The 18,391-nt window shown below is 38.1% G+C and overlaps 1 protein-coding gene and 2 pseudogenes across 3 annotated transcripts; all 3 read left to right on the forward strand.

The window, feature by feature from the left end:
* Positions 1-7,529: 7,529 nt before the first annotated feature.
* On the forward strand, positions 7,530-11,976 carry LOC113673267 (hydroxylysine kinase). Of its 2 annotated transcripts, XM_089191474.1 has the most exons (4): positions 7,530-7,640; positions 7,900-8,017; positions 9,442-10,104; positions 10,438-11,976. In XM_089191474.1, the coding sequence occupies exons 3-4, from the start codon at positions 9,457-9,459 to the stop codon at positions 11,089-11,091; spliced, it is 1,302 nt and encodes a 433-aa protein (XP_089047600.1). In that variant the 5' UTR covers positions 7,530-7,640; positions 7,900-8,017; positions 9,442-9,456; the 3' UTR covers positions 11,092-11,976. The 2 variants fall into 2 exon arrangements, with proteins under 2 accessions (XP_089047600.1, XP_027045455.2); XM_027189654.2 differs by lacking the exon at positions 7,530-7,640 and having other exon boundaries at positions 7,755-8,017.
* Positions 11,977-13,198: 1,222 nt separating this feature from the next.
* LOC113673269 (hydroxylysine kinase-like) lies at positions 13,199-15,465 on the forward strand (annotated as a pseudogene).
* Positions 15,466-15,613: 148 nt separating this feature from the next.
* LOC113673256 (adrenocorticotropic hormone receptor-like) lies at positions 15,614-18,246 on the forward strand (annotated as a pseudogene). Its single transcript, XR_016182216.1, has one exon. The product of XR_016182216.1 is annotated as an adrenocorticotropic hormone receptor-like (transcript).
* The last annotated feature ends 145 nt before the right edge of the window (positions 18,247-18,391 follow it).

Here is an 18,391-nt window from a genome sequence, read left to right on the forward strand (position 1 = left end):
GGCGACGGCGACGTGGGACTTTTTTACTTCCGGTTACGTACTGCGCATGAGCAGATTTCTGAGACGGCGGTGTCCCTTCACGCGCGGACGTCTAGAAGCCTTGTTTGACGCTGTGCGAAAACGTGGAAATTAAAACCCAACTATGGCAAATGAATCAAGGTAAAAACGAGACTTTGCGACTAAATTTAAAGAATACTAGTTTGTTTGAAATATCCGAAACGAACAGAGCGTGGAGTCTTTTGTATACGACCACAAACTGAATGGAGAGAGATTTGACTTATTTTGCTTTGTATTTGTTTGTGATTGTACTTCACTCGCTATCACTGAGCTTTCTTATCACTTACTTTCCAACTTTTTTCTCGATCAAAAAAAAAGAAAACAATTAAGCTAAATTTTATTTTGGGTTTACTAGGAAATAGTAGAGAGATTTTGTCGGCGGCGGTACTAGATTCGACCGATGCAAAGTGTATAAATACTTTCATTGAGCTAATTTTCATTTATAATCGTAGATTAACCTTATTTTACAAGGAACTCACTTCAGCGTTAATCAAACGGGAAGCATGAGCCAGGAGAATAGTGTCACGGAACTTTGGCATGGCTTTCTAAAAAACTTTCGTTGACTTAAACACGATAAACATCAATGACCGTCGTCAACGTTCTCGCTCGTAAAATTCGTAATCTCAATTTTGGCGGGAACGCCAACACGACGTGACCCCGCTCGACCCAGACTTCTCACGTTGCCGTCGCCGTCGCCGTTGTCGGATCGTAAGGTCCCTATTGGCGGAGGTATACGTAAAGTGATCAATGATCTTAATGGATCTTTTGGGTCCCGATATTTTCTCTATGTTATGAATGAAAGGACAAGTTTTGCATCGTGAGCGAGCGCATTTAAAAGTTCCAGATTGGTCATTGGTTGGAAATGAACTCCTGACTAAAAAGTTGCCTATGTTTTTGTCACGTTTGAATGAAATAAGTGGGGGTTGCGAAAAGATGGTTCCGGTCTCTGAATCGTCTTGGAGTAATTTGAAATTTTTAAGAATGATAGATTTAACTGCGTGGTTGTGAGGGTGAAATCTAAGAGTAAATGGAATGCGGTCAGTGTTTTCCTTCTCGGCCGTTTGTAGTGCTGCCTGTCGATCGATTTGTTGGGCACGGTGGTAGCCCGCTTGAACGACAGAAACAGGATAGCCACGTTTATCGAAAAACTGGCACATTGCCTCTAATTTTTCGGAAAAATAAGAGTCGTCACTACATAAACGACGTAGTCTGAGAAACTGTGAAAAAGGTATGGAGTTCTTGACGTGTGATGGATGTGAAGATGAATACAACAAGTAACTATGTGAATATGTAGGTTTGTAGTAAACACTAGTACATATACCGTTGCCTTCAATTGAAATTTTGATGTCTAGAAAAGCCAAAGAAGTGTCGGAATTTCCCAGGTATATTTAAGAGCCGGATGAAAGGAATTGATGGCGGTTATAAATTGAGTGAACTCCTCTTTTGGCGACCACTCTTCCGAAGAAAGATTGGAAAATTTGGTGTAACCATTGAATTTAAGTTTGTTGATATCGTGGCGACATTTTTTGTGGAAAAAATCTAAAGATGAGAACTGGCCCTCTGGGGGAGTCCATTTAGACTTTCGAATCTCGAGTGTTACGAAAGTATCTTTGTTCGAGGTGTTAGAATCATCCTCTTTGTCATGAAAAAAGGCTTTTAACTGAACGCGGCGAAGGAATTTTTCAACGTCTTGCTTAACTGAAAATTCGTCGGTTTTTTGTGATATGGGAACAAAATTTAAGCCCTTGCTGAGAACTGATTTTTCTGAATCGGAAAGTAGTAAATTTTCTGGAATGGTAACTACAGTTTTGAGGTTTTCAGGCTATGAGTCGTTAGTAACTTGAGGGCCGATAAGTAGGTCAAGTTTTTGGGCCTTAATTTGGTGCAAATGTTTAAAAAGTTTTGAATTGGCATCCTGAATTTTGGCACGAATGGATTGTACTAAAACAGCTGGACAGATTTTGGAAAGTTCAGAGCGGCAATGTAGAATTTGTTCGCTGAGTTTGTTACGTTTTTGGCACATAGCTCTGATTGTGATTCTCATAATATTACGTGAAAAAGAATTTTGGGCGCACTGAATTTGGTGACGATATTGATTCGAATGAGAAAAAGAAGATATGTGAAAATTGGAGCGAAAACTCTTAGGAATAACTTTGGAATGAAGGCAACGGCCGATGAAATGGATGTGACTACAAAATCTAGTTTTGGCGTAAATGAGAACGGCTAAACGGAATGCTAGATCTTTACTAATAGGGGGGAAAGGAAAAAGGTAACTTACGATTTCCGATGGCCAATTTACGTTTTCAACCCAGTTGTTAACTCTAAATTACCTATAATACGATATACCGCTGATAATTGTTAGCGGGCTCGAGATGTCCTTGATTTCTGGCTATGATTACATGCGTAAAGGAATATCGATATATCATGAACCCAACAATAATATTATAATTAAGGTGCCTACGTCACGAAATTTTGTTTTTTTACATTTTCTGGTTGATAGCTGTATTTCAAATAAACTCGAGAATATTTCATGCTGAAAGGAGTATCTATATATAAACACAGCAATAGTATTATATTTAAAGTGTCTACGTCCCGAAATTTTGTTTTTTTACATTTTCTGGTTGATAGCTGTATTTCAAATAAACTTGAGAATATTTCATGCTGAAAGGAGTATCTATATACAAACACAGCAATAGTATTATAATTAAGGTGCCTACGTCACGAAATTTTGTTTTTTTACATTTTCTGGTTGATAGCTGTATTTCAAATAAACTCGAGAATATTTCATGCTGAAAGGAGTATCTATATATAAACACAGCAATAGTATTATAATTAAGGTGCCTACGTCACGAAATTTTGTTTTTTTTACATTTTCTGGTTGATAGCTGTATTTCAAATAAACTTGAGAATATTTCATGCTGAAAGGAGTATCTATATATAAACACAGCAATAGTATTATATTTAAAGTGTCTATGTCACGAAATTTTTATTTTTTACATTTTCTGGTTGATAGCTGTATTTCAAATAAACTTGAGAATATTTCATGCTGAAAGGAGTATCTATATATAAACACAGCAATAGTATTATATTTAAAGTGTCTATGTCACGAAATTTTTATTTTTTACATTTTCTGGTTGATAGCTGTATTTCAAATAAACTTGAGAATATTTCATGCTGAAAGGAGTATCTATATACAAACACAGCAATAGTATTATATTTAAAATGCCTATGTCACGAAATTTGCTTTTTTGCATTTTCTAGTTTATAGTTTTATAGCTGTATTTAAAATTGTACTGCTTGTCGCAACAATCGCCAAGGTTCCAAATATTTCACAGTTTATTCAGTCATCTTGTTTACAGGAAAGTATTCGAAATCTATTAACGGATTAGAATTACAATTAACAAAGGCCAGGATTAATATACATCAACAAGGAATAGTATTTACATACCCCTTGGTGTCTCTCAAATCTGTGACGACTAGTAGTATTGGCTTTGACGATCTTATCAATTAATTACGTGAGGCATTGTTACGTAATGTCTCATAAAAACATCACGCATTAATTTCGTGTTAGAACGAAACAAAAATAAACTTGAGAATATTTCATGCTGAAAGGAGTATCAATATACAAACACAGCAACAGCATAATGTTTAAAGTGCCTATGTCACGAAATTTTCTTTTTTGCATTTTCTAGTTGATAGCTGTATTTAAAATAAACTTGGGAATATTTCATGCTGAAAGGAGTATCTATATACAAACACAGCAATAGTATTATGTTTAAAGTGCCTATGTCACGAAATTTTGACTTTTGCATTTTCTGGTTGATAGCTGTATTTTAAATAAGAAATAATCAACCTCAGCGCTTAACGAGTTCTCCTTGACCATTTTTTTGGGCATTGATAGTGCGATTTGGCGGCCAAAAAGTGTCTTGTAAATGCCGAATAGAGCACCGTGCCGAAAAGAGCACGACGCATAAATTATGACTGATTATGCAATTTAAGCTAGGTGTTTACGTAGTGTTTGTCACGCAAGACAGGGCTTCGTCGAATTGCTCTCGCTGTGAACGCTGTCCTTTCGGTAACATACTTTGTTTGGCGCTGTATTCTTGTCTAATCTTTAGGCTACTTATTTTGCAAAAAGTCAAATCAGCCCACAATACACTTACATCCCCATGTGTAACGTTGCGTAAATTAAGTACTGCGAATCTCTTAATTCTTATACCCTGTTTCACTATTACTCAAGCGTTATTTAAATTTAGGTAGCGCACAACAGAACAAGGACAACAACAAAGGTCCTGAGGTAAAAATGTTCTTATTGTAACAAATGGCTTTGTAATGTAATCGAAATAGACTTTCAAGGGAGAGATAATACAAATATTAGAAAAAGAAAACGTTAAAAATTTATCCAAAGATGACAGATGCTTGAATGGGTGAAGAATGTGATAGCTGGTAAAGAAACTACTTGCGAACCTTAAAGAACTCTGCCAACGATTTCGTTTTGTTTAATACCGTACGCTATTGGGACTCTGATGACTTTTCAACGCAACAGCAATCATATCGTTCCCCTTTTAGGACTGACTTGACCTGTTTAGATATAAAGAGAATCCTGACAGTTATTTGCGGGTGGTCTTCTTCGGATATGTTTTGTCAAAGCGAGTACGGAACTTATCAGGATACCAGAACTGAGAGTGCATGCTAGCTCCTTATTAATACCCTGTTATTAATATTCTGCTTTATTGCGAGTATCACTGCGACCTTATCTTCAGAAGTACCATCGCCAGGCAAAGGACGTCATCATATCTTATTGTTCGAGGAGTTGTCTCCACAAACCTCTTCATTTGAAGTGATATTCGAATCTACCTCTCACTTATTTAACCCTTTAACTCCCAGACCAAATTTGTAATTCTCCTTACCGTCAACCATACAATTCTTATAATATTAGTTCAGAGAATTTAGTATTTGATCAACCAATTATCCCCAAATTGTTAGTTTTCTTTTTTCTCATCACTTGTGTGGTTGATATTGTATTATGTTGTAAGAAGAAATTCTGTTTTGGTCACTCATGGGAGTTAAAGGGTTAAACCATTCAGTGTTTCGAAATAGACGGTTTTAAATGCCTTGTCCTTGTAGCGCTTTACCCATAACTATATCATAGTCATAGCTGTCCCGTTCCATGAATGGGTACTTTGTCGCTTCTTCGGCGAATTCGTCCAAAATATATCTGTAAAAGTAAAGTTATTGGTACGAAAGTTCGAAAGTTCAATTTTTCGATGTGGGGCACACGTATCCCTACCGGTCTTTTGTTGCGGTTTAAGCAAAGAACAACGTTTTAAAAAGAACGTGGAAAAACTTTTCGCTAGAAACACAACTACTAACTTACTTAATTTAACCTAACCTAAGTAGCATGGAAAACTCAATACGTTTAATTCTATTGCTTGTTACATAACGTTGCGTAATGAAAGGTGAAAGAAAAAGAGAAAGATGTTTTTTTCCGCCTTGTCACGAGCGTGGGACAAAGAAAAAATTCTGAGTCTCCATGAGGAATCGAACTTCACACCTTCGGATTCCGCGCTTCGATGCTCTAATCACTGAGCCACAGAGACTCCACAGTGAGCGAGGTCTATTACGAAGTTCACACATATCCCTACCGCTCTTTTGTTGCGGTTTAAACAAAGAACAACGTTTTAAAAAGAACGCATCTTTTTGTTTTGTATTCCAGGTAACATATATTACCCTTCCTCCAGTCTTGGTCTGCCCTACATCTGAGCTTATTAGAGTTGCTCTTCCGGTGTTTGGGGAAAAAAAACTCGCACCACGCCTTCCAGTCATTAAAACTGTCTAACAAATGATCTCACACTCTATTCAACACGCACAGAAAACGTATATGTCAAGCAAGATTGACTTCAAGCCTTGCATACTATTCGGCAGGAAACACACATGTTAAGTAAGATTGACTTCAAGTCACGCACTCTATTCGTCACGCACGAAACGCATGTGTCAAGCAAGATTGCCTCAAGTCTCACACTCTATTCGTCACGCACACAAAACGCACATGTTTAGTAAGGCTGACTTCAAGTCTCATACTCTAGCCGGCACGCACAGAAACGCACATGTTAAGTAAGATCGCTTCAAGTTTCGCACTATTTTCGGCGCACACAGAAAACGTACATGTCAATTAATAATTGGTTCATACGTCAGCGTGCGTTCATCGAGATATGAAGCACACGGGAAGTTTGGAGAGCACGAAAGATGCGTAAGAGTTGCTCGAGATTGACCACAAGTCTTGGACTCTATTCGACACGCACGACAGAAAGCATATGTCAAGTAAAATTGCCTTAAGTCTCGCACTTTACTCGGCACGCACAGAAAACGCACATGTTAAGGGGGATTGACTTCAAGTCACGAACTCTATTCGGCACGCACATAAAACGCTCAGAAATCTCACACGTCATGTGAGAATGACTTGTCGCACTCTATTCGGTGCGCTCAGAAAACGCACATGTCAGTAGAAGTTGACTTCAAGTCTCAATCTCTATTCGGCACGCACAGAAAACGCACATGTTAATTAAGATTGCCATAAGTCCTGTACTCTGTTGGGTACGCACAGAAAGTGCACATGTCAAGTAAGATTGACCTTAAGTCTCGCACTCTATTCGGTCTCTATTCAGACAGAAGATTTGTGAATTTTCTATCCTATTTTAAAACTCTCTCTCACTGGGAAGAATGAATTTCAGTCTCGCACTGGATTCGACACGGTGATATAACTCTTTCCTTTAACAATCTGTTACTGTTTTAATACGTCCGCTTATCTGACAGCTTCAAATAATGACGCTTGCCTTGCCTGACATGAGGTCACAGGTATTAAAGATTAAGTTCAAATGTTTGAACTCATACATCGTCTTTTATTTTTTTTGAGAAAGAAGTTTTGATGTCTTTATATAGTGTCTTAATGGGGTTAACCGTTAGCCGTAAAACGGCTAAAAATTTAGTCGTTAGGCGTTAAAATCGAAAATTTTTAACCGTAAGTCACAAATAAGATTGACCGTAGAAAATTTTCATGTGTCAACAATTGGAAGATGTTAATCATCACCCGTAAAATACCACCTCGTTGAGATCCTTTATATAGGGACATAGCGAAGGATTTGAAACTCAGTCACCAAGTTATGAATGGTTCTGTCTCGTTATTGTAGGTATTTTGTATGTTGTAAGTTGATGGTCGAACCTCGCAAATCTGCCGCATTTGAGTCTTAACACAAATTGAAAACCCGGCATTTGAAAGGTAATTTAATTTTACATCTGACCGATTTTTAAACAATATAACCTAATCAAGATAACGCCACTAATTACGTCTATTCTTCTTCGATGAAAAGCGCTACGTTTCGGTTGTCTGCACAAGAAACAATACTTTCGAACACTGCGTACACGGGGGATTACATGATTGACAGTCGGATTGACAGGCCTGCGTGAAGTTACGCATGCTCTCTTTCTCTTTTCTAGCTTATTTGCATTTTCCCGTACGACGTTTTTCAATGATTCTGTAATGGGTATGAGATGCGGTGAAATGCACGCAACATTCTGATTAACGGGTAGGTCAGTTTTTATACTTCAACATGGGAGTCGAGAAATAATCTCTCCTAACGTAAAAAAATTCAAGAGGACTTATGTGAGTCACGACCCACGACTCACGACCCACGACCCACGACCCAGTCAAACTCGTTGGCAGAGAGCTGGCAGGGGGCATTTCCGCTCGCCTAATCACGCTTGAAATGTTGATAGAATCATTGTTATGAAGACTGATGTCACTGAGACGCCTGTCATTTACGCATATTTTGTTGCTGTTTGCAGTCCTCAATGATCACAACCTTCCGCCGGTGGGATCACATATAGTCGTCCTCTGGCCCAGTACTCGATCTTTTTAAAAGGATCACCGAGAGTAGGATAACCATAAGCTGTTAAATCCACGGTAAGTCATTTGCGTTTGGTGATTCGGCCAAGATAATGACACAATATGTAAAGATATTTGTATCGTGAGAAAACTTCCCATACTACAAACACAATTATCTGAATTATTTCTTGTAATAAATGGTGGGAAACGAAATGCACAAAATGAAATCATCATGTTATAAACTTTTGGTTGTTTATCAGCATCGATTCACCCAACACTCCGTCGAAAGAGTTTTGCATGATCTTCAAACACGGCTTTGAAAAGAATATACGTGGCAATGCCCGAGGACTTATTTCGACTTGTTCTGATCTAATACACGCGAATTTTTAGGACGGTTTGGTCTTATCCCAAAAAGGGGAAAATTTCGATTCTTAAGAATTATTTTTAGCAAAAGGGAAGCTAGAGAAAGGCAAAATTGTCTGTGAACAACCCAATGAAGATTTCAGCATGAAATGTGATCGCATGGTTAGCTACAGTGTCAGAGATAACTCTGCGTGAACACAGTAGCCAGTAGAAACACAGGCGGCCAAAGCGTTCTTTGTGTAATTTCGGGGTTTAAATCTAATATGCTGAATATGTACATTAACTGGAGTAGTAAAAGCCAAAGTTACCCCAGTATGATTGATATCCAATCACTTTTTAGTTCACAATGGTTCACCAAAGTCGATATTCGATTCCCTTGATATTGCACGATCGAGGGTTATATTTAGATTGAATTTTAACCATTTGCGTGTGCCGTAAAAAAGTAAAATAATGAAAAATATTGTTATAAATGCGATAAATATATATAACGTGTAAACTCCTTACGTTTATTCCATATCTGAACTTGCCTCTTCCAGCCGTTTTTCAAATCATACACTGTACACTTAGGCCGCCCGTGGCCGAAGGGCTTTACGCTGAAAATTTACAAAATTTTCAACCTTGAAAATGGCGTTTCTAGTGTTTCGATTAGTTCACCTTACTCCGATTATCAGTGCATATTCCGTGTCACCGTTTATGGAAAGCATTGCCTTAACTGTCAAGAAGCTAAAAAAAGCTCCATCTAAACTTTAAGGATTTAATGAAATTTAAAAATTCAGTTATTCAAGTTGCACTTGTTGAATACGGGAATGGTTATAGACTTCTGGGCGCTACGCACCTCGTTGATTATTTATCATCTTAACGCGCGCTTATGGAATAAACGTTAAATAAGTCTCTCCATGGGTTGCTATTTTTAACAACATACAGTTCCATTATTTTAGTCTCGAAGATATCTGCTTACTAGCCTGCAGAGCAGGCGTAATTTAGGCTACCAGCGCTAAGTAATTTCATAACGAATATTACGGCCGCCATCTTTGATTTTAATGGCCGGTCGAACAAACGATCGCGAGCTTTTAGCGTTAGCTCGCACTAACAAGACTCCTGCACTGTAGGCTATCTGCTTACAAGGTATTCTATTTTAGTCACTTTTCAGGAATATGAATATTGATCATCCTCCCCTAGTGCGAACAAAACCGCCCGTCGAAAAACATCAAGCAGCAGTTCTGGCAGCTCGACTTTTCAACCTGCATATCACAGATTTGTCTTTTGTCAAAGAGCTTAATTCCTATGACGACAGAAACTTTTACATGCGAGGATCCTTGAATGGGCAACGTGAATGTCAAGAATACGTTCTCAAAATTATAAACGACGTAGAATCAAGGCATGAATATTTCCTAGAGCTTCAGTGTAACATCATGTTGTTTCTCCAAACACGTGGCTACAACTGCTCCTCCCCAGTCCTTTCAATTCTCAAGACGCATTTGGTAAGGTGCAAAATCCCACGAAAGCATCGAGCTGGCATTCTTCACGCGGAGCCTGGTCATGTTTGTATGGTAACAGACAAAGATACGAATGGAATTTCTTTAGAAAATGGTACTAGCACTCTGTCTGTAACAAGTCTTAGAAATATCGTCGATGGAATTGAGATTTATGACGGGGAAGAATACTCTGAAGACGAATTCTTGGTCTGCGCTGTTCTCCTTTTGAACTTTGTACCGGGTAAATTACTGAATGAAATCCCGCTGAACACTCAACTGCTGTTTAATGCAGGAGTGGCCGTGGGCAGCATGGATCGAGACTTAAAGGTAAGAGAAAAGCAATAGCAAACAAAAAGCAAACAAAGGAAAAAAAATACCAGCAAGGTGGAACAGACATCAGCTGTCCATCTCGACTCTCGCTTAAGACTGTTGTCTCGTCTCCTTTCTTGCTCATGTTCCGCCTTTGCAGTTGTTTACTTTATTGTTGTTTACTTTCTATTAATTTTTTTAGATTTGTTCCAGGAAAATCAGATTGTCATTATTATCATTATCGTTCTTACAGCTAGTGTTCTTTCTCAAAGTGGAATTCGTTCATAAAAGTTTGAGTTGCCGTTGCTGTTTTAGTACAAAACTAAAATAATTTTTTTAAAAAACGAACAGGATTTCGCCGGTGAAGAACTGAAGCGTCCAGAATTTAGCTGGGACCTGTCGAATGTTGATGAGAAAATTGAGCCTTGCCTCGAAGCTGTTACTGATCCTCATCATGTTGAAATAGTTCGAGAGGTTTGTGAAGCTTTTAGAAAGAATGTCAAACCAAAACTACATCTCTTACCCAAGCAAATCATCCATGGGGATCCAAATTACACCAATCTTGTATTTGCTCCCCGTAACAAGCATTGTTCACAGTATTCAGTGCAAGATATTGGTGTCATAGACTTTGGAGACCTCAACTACAGTTGTACAGTATTTGAAATTGCCATTTCCCTAATGTATATTTTGAACCTTGAAGGGGTTTTGAAGTGCGGGCGAACTCAAATGGCAGGACATTTCTTCGCGGGATATAGCTCGGTTCATCCCTTATCTAGCGAGGAGTTGGAAGTCTTGCCTGTGCTGGTAGCGTCAAGGTTTTGTCAGTCATTAGTATTTGGTGCTTATGTCAGTAAACTCGTTGATCCTGGAAACGAATATATCTTGGAAACAGCCAAAAACGGGTGGGAGAATTTAGAGGAATTTTGGAAGACACCAAAGGAAGAGGTGCTACAATTATGGATGGAAATGAGCGAAAACACACGACAAAACCAAGATGAACTTTGAGAGAGTCTGTACACATGGAGGAAATGCTATTAAGATGTTAACATAGGTTTCACTAAATGCAATGATAATTTTATCCTCAAAACAGTTTTCAAATGAATGTTTATAGTAATCCGGGATTGCATTGCTTTAAATTGGTTTTGCTCTGCTTTGCTCTGTGATTGGTCCAGAAAACTCGCGTTCCCCTCTCAACCAAGTAAATGCAAAACTAAAACCCAGTCGAGACTTGGTCACCCGCGTTTTCCCGCGCTTAGGGTATACGTAGTTTTGCCGTAATTTGATAGAATACCTGTAGCTAAATTAAATGCCACACGTTTCGATCACGCCACGAAATGAATGCACATTTAATTTATTTTCCAGATAGATGAATATTTAGATTTAAAGATGTGTAGTTGTGATTCGACTGAAAATAGATATTTAATTCAAATATCTAAGTACAAATATAACAACAATAACGACAAAGCTACATGGAATAGAAACGAGCTTACAGTCTGTGGTGCAACCAAGTCCGGCCTTAAAACTCTTTTAAAAAAAGCGGAGCAACTGCAGAATACCCTGCCACTTTGGTCCACCTCATTTACATGTGTCGGGAGTTTGAAGATCGAGGCATAACACAATAAACGTTATTCTTACTCAATGACATGTAAATAAGCTTAGCCACAAAAGCAACACGCGAACATTCTGGTGAGAAATGAATCGCTACCGCCTTCTGTAATTCCTACATGATCTTACGCGAAGTCGCCAACTTAATATTAATTGAGTAGAAACAGAACATCACAATAGTAGTTCAATAGAAAGAAAACAATTCAAAATCATTTCGCAATTGCTTTACAATAAATAGAAATGTAAATTCTAGTTGCTTCAATGTCCATTAACAATGTAAATATTTGTCTTGGAATCTCGTGATAGCATGGCAAGGTGCAATGACCCGTGTTAAACAATTTCGACCAATCGAGAAATTTCGTCAACTGTGCATTCTCCAAACTGACAAAATCATAGTTCGTTCACATAACTTTCAGAAGAAAGATGTTATCACAAAACCTAAGCATTTCTTTAAAATAAAAAGGTACTTTCAATTTGTGAAAAGGGCAAAACCGTTTTGCGATATTGATCTAACTAATTTTAGTAATGCTGAAACCTTTCAAAAGGTCGTGTTGGCTGTATTTGGCTGTATTTGTATACCTTCTTGTGATACTTTTGTCGTGCGCAAAAATCTTCGCTTATAAATCGTGGTTACACTAGCCCTTTTACTCATGGGTAAATAGCGTTTGCCCACGGGCAAGGACGTTTTTGTGTGTAACCGCTTAACTGCCCTAGGGTTGTTTACATGGAAACATCAAAAGAACTACCATGACAGTTCCTGAACTGCAAAGTACGGTTTATCTGCTCCCTGAGGTGGCTTGGCCAATCATAAAGCAGAATGTAGCTAATACAGGAAATCGCCTGCAGTGTTTTGAGGTGACCTCCGATGCGCTTGGCTAATTTCGCGCCTTCTTCGGTGTCTTCTCGCAAAAAAATGCTGGACTGTCATATTTATGGAGTACTGTTGTATAATAAGAAGGAGACTGAAATTAAGCTTAATTGATCTCGATTTGTAACATCCATGTTGCTCTGTACTTTTCCTGCCAATTTGTCAGGTCAGTGAACTAATATCTAATTATATTTGACCCTGAGGGGAGTCTTATACTGTGTAACCGCACATCCCCAAGGGTACCATGAAACCTGAGCTTAACCAAACCCATGCATTTACCCTCCGTAAGGCCCCAAACCCAAGGTGTGTGTAACCACCACTATAGCAAGGTTATCCCGTATTTTAGCAACACAATAGGTACAAAATACAGTTTAAGGTCTCCGTGTCTTGAGGATATCATCTTACAGGACTCTCTCTTCTAATCATAATCATCCTTCCCTTGTACGAACAAAAAAAAAAATATATAACCGAGACGGCATTTCAGAGAGCCCCTTATGCAACCTATGCAATACAGAAAACAAACGTTGCATCACCTATTAATAAACTGCACACTAATACTCGACTTCTGGATTCTGTTTCAAGACTGGTGGCACCAAAAAACAAATGAAACAATGACGTTATCTACAAGTCATATACTCTATGACTGGCATTATAGGACAAAGCATTGGCAAGTCCTAAATTATTGTCTATTGTTAGCCAAATATCACATTTTCTGCACAAGCCTTTGCGGAGACATATTAGATTTTCAAATCTTCCTACTGTTCATCACGGGAAAACTTGAAATCCTAAAAGAGATCGCGACCGCAAAAAAAGAACTTCCGAAATTTTATCGCACGTGGGCTTTTTTACTTTAATTTTTCATGCTGCTGTTGTTTTTAGGTTAGACTTATACTTAATTTCATAAATATTTGTTTAAGCTATATCAAAAGCAAATATCCAAAGAAATGTAGCATTTTTTGAGACCTGTATGTTCACTTGTGATTGTCTTTTAATTGAAAAGAACTTTGTAAACACGCCAACCGTAAATTAAATTAATGTTAATAGTATTGTAATACACGTATCGTAATGTAGCGTATGCATAATTAGTGTAAGTATAAGTATCAGTAGTGTAAGTAGCAAGTACAATGTAAGTGTAATTAATACTGTAAGTAGTGTAAGTGATCGTCTTGTGAATAAAATTGTTTATTTAAAAAAAAAAAAAAAACATCAAGCAGAAGTTCCGGCAGCTCAACTTTTCAACCTGCACATCACAGATTTGTCTTTTTTTAAAGAACTAGATGCTTACGTGGACAGAAACTTTTACATGCGGGGATCCCTGCCTGGGCTACCTGGATGTCGAGAGTTCGTTCTCAAAATTTTAAATGACGTAGAAACCAGGAACGAATAATTTATAGAGATTCAGTGTAGAACATGGGTACATATGCTCCATCCCAGTCAAGTCCATTCTCAAGACACACTTTGTAAAGTGCAAAAACCCCAGGATCTACCAACCTAGCATTGCTCACTCAGGGCCTGTTCATGTTTCCATAGCAACAGACCAAGATAGTAATGGTATCTCTTTGGAGACCGGTAATAGTCCTCTAACCGTTAAAAATCTTAGAAACCTCGTTCATGGAATAGAGATTTATAACGGCGATGAATACTTTAAGGAGGAATTCCTGGTGTATGCTGTTTTCCTTTTGAACTTTGTACTAGGTGAAGTATTGAATGAAATACCGCTGAACACTCAACTGCTGTTTACTGCAGGAAAGGTCGTGGGCAGCATGGATCGGAAGTTAAAGGTAGGAGAAAATAGACACCTTATTGATATTTCAAAGGAATCACAAACAAACAAAAAAACTAAATAAGCCTAAACTAAGCACTATTAACCTTTAAGCTAAAAGTGACAAGAGTATAATTTTTCCTTACAATATCACCCCTGAATCAAACATTAAGGTCATGATAATGACGAAAATGATCACCAACAAAAGAAGCTCTTGATCTTAAACAAATTCTCCTCGTGAGCACCTTAGGAAAAGTATAGAGAACAGTTTGGAGATTTTGCATTGTGGGTGTGAAGGGTTAATATTCTCGAACGATACTCATGGGTGATAACAAAATTATTAAGCTTGAAGGCAACATAAATTAGAGGTTCGACTTAGTGCGCATGGACATTTTCAATTTATAAACGCCATGCTGACTAGATCCAACAAGATGAAAACAGCTATCAGAGATTCCTCTCGGTCTTCATTCAGAGTGTTTGTGCTACCGTTATCGGGTTAACTTTTCTACTTATGATCAGCCTCTGCAGTTTACCGTTGTTTATGCCACTTTTTCTGTTCGATGTGCTCAAGGAAAATCAGATTACTCTCATTTTCGTTATTGCCATTTCCGTCATGATCATTCGAGCAATTCATTTCCAATTGAATGACGAAAGCAATCCTGCGGGCGAAGTCAGATGGCGGGACTCTTTTTCGCGGGATATCACTCGGTTCATCCCTTATCTAGCGAGGAGTTGGAAGTCTTGCCTGTGCTGGTAGCGCCAAGGTTTTGTCAATCATTACTATGTGGCGCTTTTATCAGCAAACACGTTGATCCTGGAAATGAATATATCTTAGAAACAGCCAAAAACGGGTGGAAAGTGTTTGAAGAATTTTGGACGACACCAGAGGAAGAGGTACTACAATTATGGATGGAAATGAGCCGAAACAAAGACAAAACCAAAATAGACTTTGAAAGTGTCGGTATACATAGAGGAGATGTCATTAAGATATTAACATGAATTTCACTGAATGTCATATAATGGTGTTCTGAATGTAGTAACAGAACAATAGCTTAGGTTTTAACGCAATTAAGTAGATGAAGTCTTCAATGAAGTACTTATAATTTGCTCATCTCGGTATAACTTTAGTTCTCTTTAGCCCTTAATATTATTTCAACACTTAGCAATTTACTCAAAACAGCATTCTCCACAGACCCCCCAGCGCATATTTATGCTGCTTAATCCTGAGCAGTGGTGGGGGTCTGGGTACAAGCGAACCGCTTTCATGGCTTTTATGATGATGATTTTTTTTTTTCATTTTTCTTTCTTTGCCTTTGCCCCAAAAAATTTATACGTAGTCGGTCGTGGAATAACGCTCGGCTCTCTAACTAACAAATCATGTACTAAAGAAGAAAAAAAATTACGAAAAAAGAACCAAAAAACATAGCAACGTGAGCAACGATCAGTTGAAAAAAATACAGAAAAAGCTTGACAGCAAACCAACTGCTCACAATTAAAAGTATTAATCCTGCATTATCCTGCAAATATTTATGTTGATGTGTGAACTAATTACTTAAGACTAGACAAGAAATCGTCACTTTGTCAGGTACAATCAAGGAATTACATTTGCAGCATGGGTGTTGTGAGCGGTAAGGCATGGCGAAAACAAACCAGCAAAGTAATTAAATTCAAACATTTTTGTTTAAATCAACGGATCTCTTTTTACTAAATTTAAATTTTTTTGTTTATTTCTTTTCTCTAAATGCCGTAGCCAGAAGTAGGAGAAAAAGAAGCAAATTGCTTGGGACTGAAATTGAAAATCTGAGCCCCCATTTATTTTACGTGCCATGAGATTCTCAAATCTGCTAATTTTTACGTATTTCGTTTTGGTAATTTAACAGGAGAAGATCTAATAAAATTTAAAATATTTCATACAAAAAGTAGACAATTCGTGCGTTTGTAAGACAATGACAATAACTAGCCCTCGGGGTTTATAAACTTCAATTATAACCAGATGCTTTATTTAAAACGAATCTGGAACATGTCAAAGTCCTCCCACTTGCATGGAATGTGAATCTTTCGTCATAAATAGCTTCTTATCATCGTTATCATTAAGATTGCTGAAAGAAGTTTACACTACCATCGAAACAAAATTTATATGCATAAAAATAAAGGTTACGAAGAGCGTAGGAAGCTAAGACACTTATTTCAAGTTAAATACCATTTTAAAGTTTTGACCCTTCTGTGCTTAATTTCCAAAAAAGAAGTGTTTTGGAAAATACGCTGCTGTAAATTAAACCAACTTCGCACTGTGGAGACAAACAACTTCAATTTGGATAAAAAACGGCTCAATAATTCAATTTGCCACTTAGGAACAATTGGTTTTGCTTTTTGACTTACCAAACAACCACTTTGCTTGGATTCCCAATTTCCATTTTTCATTATGTCAATTTCAGATGATTTATTAAAGAAAAGACTGTCCACAGCAAATATTTCGCTTCACCTGTTTCCGCCTCCTTTCTGATAACCTCGTATTTCATCTAAAAAGATAAATACGAGGCTGATAAGGAGGCGAAACAAGGCAGTGTTGCCATAGACGGCCCTCGAGCGTGGCAGGAAACAGAAAGGACCCGCTGATATAGATATGTCACCTATAAAACTGACAGAAAAAAATTTGCAAGAAGGAGTGCCTCGCAGTCTTCGCAGAAAATATGGAGCTCAACACTACGAACTCAACCTCGGCGAATACTGCGGAAGCACCTCCGACTTTGAAGCACGGTGCGAAAGCTGCTTTTCTCTACTATATCTATTTAACGAGAGGTGTTCTCGCCATCAGCATGGCAGTGATCACATCATTCTCAAATGGCCTTGTGATATTTTTAGTTCTAAGAGATCCAAAGAAAAATCTTCGTTCATCTCCAACATGTCTTCTTGTAGCAAGCCTTGCTCTGGTGGATTTAGCAGTCGGCTGCGGCCTGGAGCCTACGGATGCACTCTATAGTCTTGCCATTGCAAATAGAAAGAAGCCCAGTTTAGATCGAAAAGACTTGCAGAGTGCTGCCGCGTTTCTCCTCTTGTCCTCGACAGTTCTAGTGATGCTGATAACTTTCGACCGACACACAGCAATATCTCGACCCATTCAGTACCCTTACAGCATCACAAAGAAAAGAATCACCATTAGCGTTGTGTTAGTCTGGGTCTATTGTGCGATTCTTATAGTAGCAATACGCCGCTGGGGAAAAGAACTCAGGAACATTCTTTTTTGTGCTCATATAGACTTGGTTTTGTTCCTTACAACTGGCCTTTTCTGCAGGATTGTCTACGTGCTACGACAACAAACAAACATGTTAAAACGGCTAAGTGTGAGCTTGAACGGTACTTTTGTGGTTCAAGCGTCGGCTCGTGAACGGAAGGTAACGCTCACACTCGCTACTATGCTCGTGGTATTCCTATTCTGTACCATGCCCTGGTTTATCATGATGCAGATCTATGATTACTGCCAAATTTGCCAGAAATACTGGTGGATCATGAAGCTCCTGTTTATTCTCTTCGAAGCGAACTGCGCTATCAACCCGTTCTTGTGCACATTCCGTCTGCCGCGCTACAGAGCGGCGCTGCGATTGACTCTGACGCAGTGGGGGTTTTCACGTGTGATTTGTCAATCTTCGCAGCGAGCCAGGCGTGCGTATGTACTCAAGCAAAAACGCTTGAGTAATGGAAATCATTTATGCGGAAAGAAGAGTCTACAAATTCAAGTTTTGCTTTGCCGCCGGCTATGACTCACTATGAACAAAATGCTTACAAAGATTAAAACCAACCTGAAATACAATTATGAGGGTAATTTCAAACCATTAAGAAGAAGTTAATTTCGTAGTTTTTGAGCCCTCTACGTAAAAAGAAATTTAGTTATCAAATGGAAGTTAAGAGCGTTTATGATAGGAAACAAAGTGAGATCATCATTCAGCTGTTGGTAATTTAGGTATAAAATATGCAAATGTTTTGTGATAATACAAATAATAATAATAAAAGTTACAATGTTTTTATGCGCGCATTTCAAGTCTGTGTGGGCTTTCATGTCATCAATAAAATCA

Source organism: Pocillopora damicornis, chromosome 13, assembly GCF_964200805.1.
Source record: "Pocillopora damicornis chromosome 13, jaPocDami1.2, whole genome shotgun sequence".
Lineage (NCBI taxonomy): Eukaryota > Metazoa > Cnidaria > Anthozoa > Scleractinia > Pocilloporidae > Pocillopora > Pocillopora damicornis.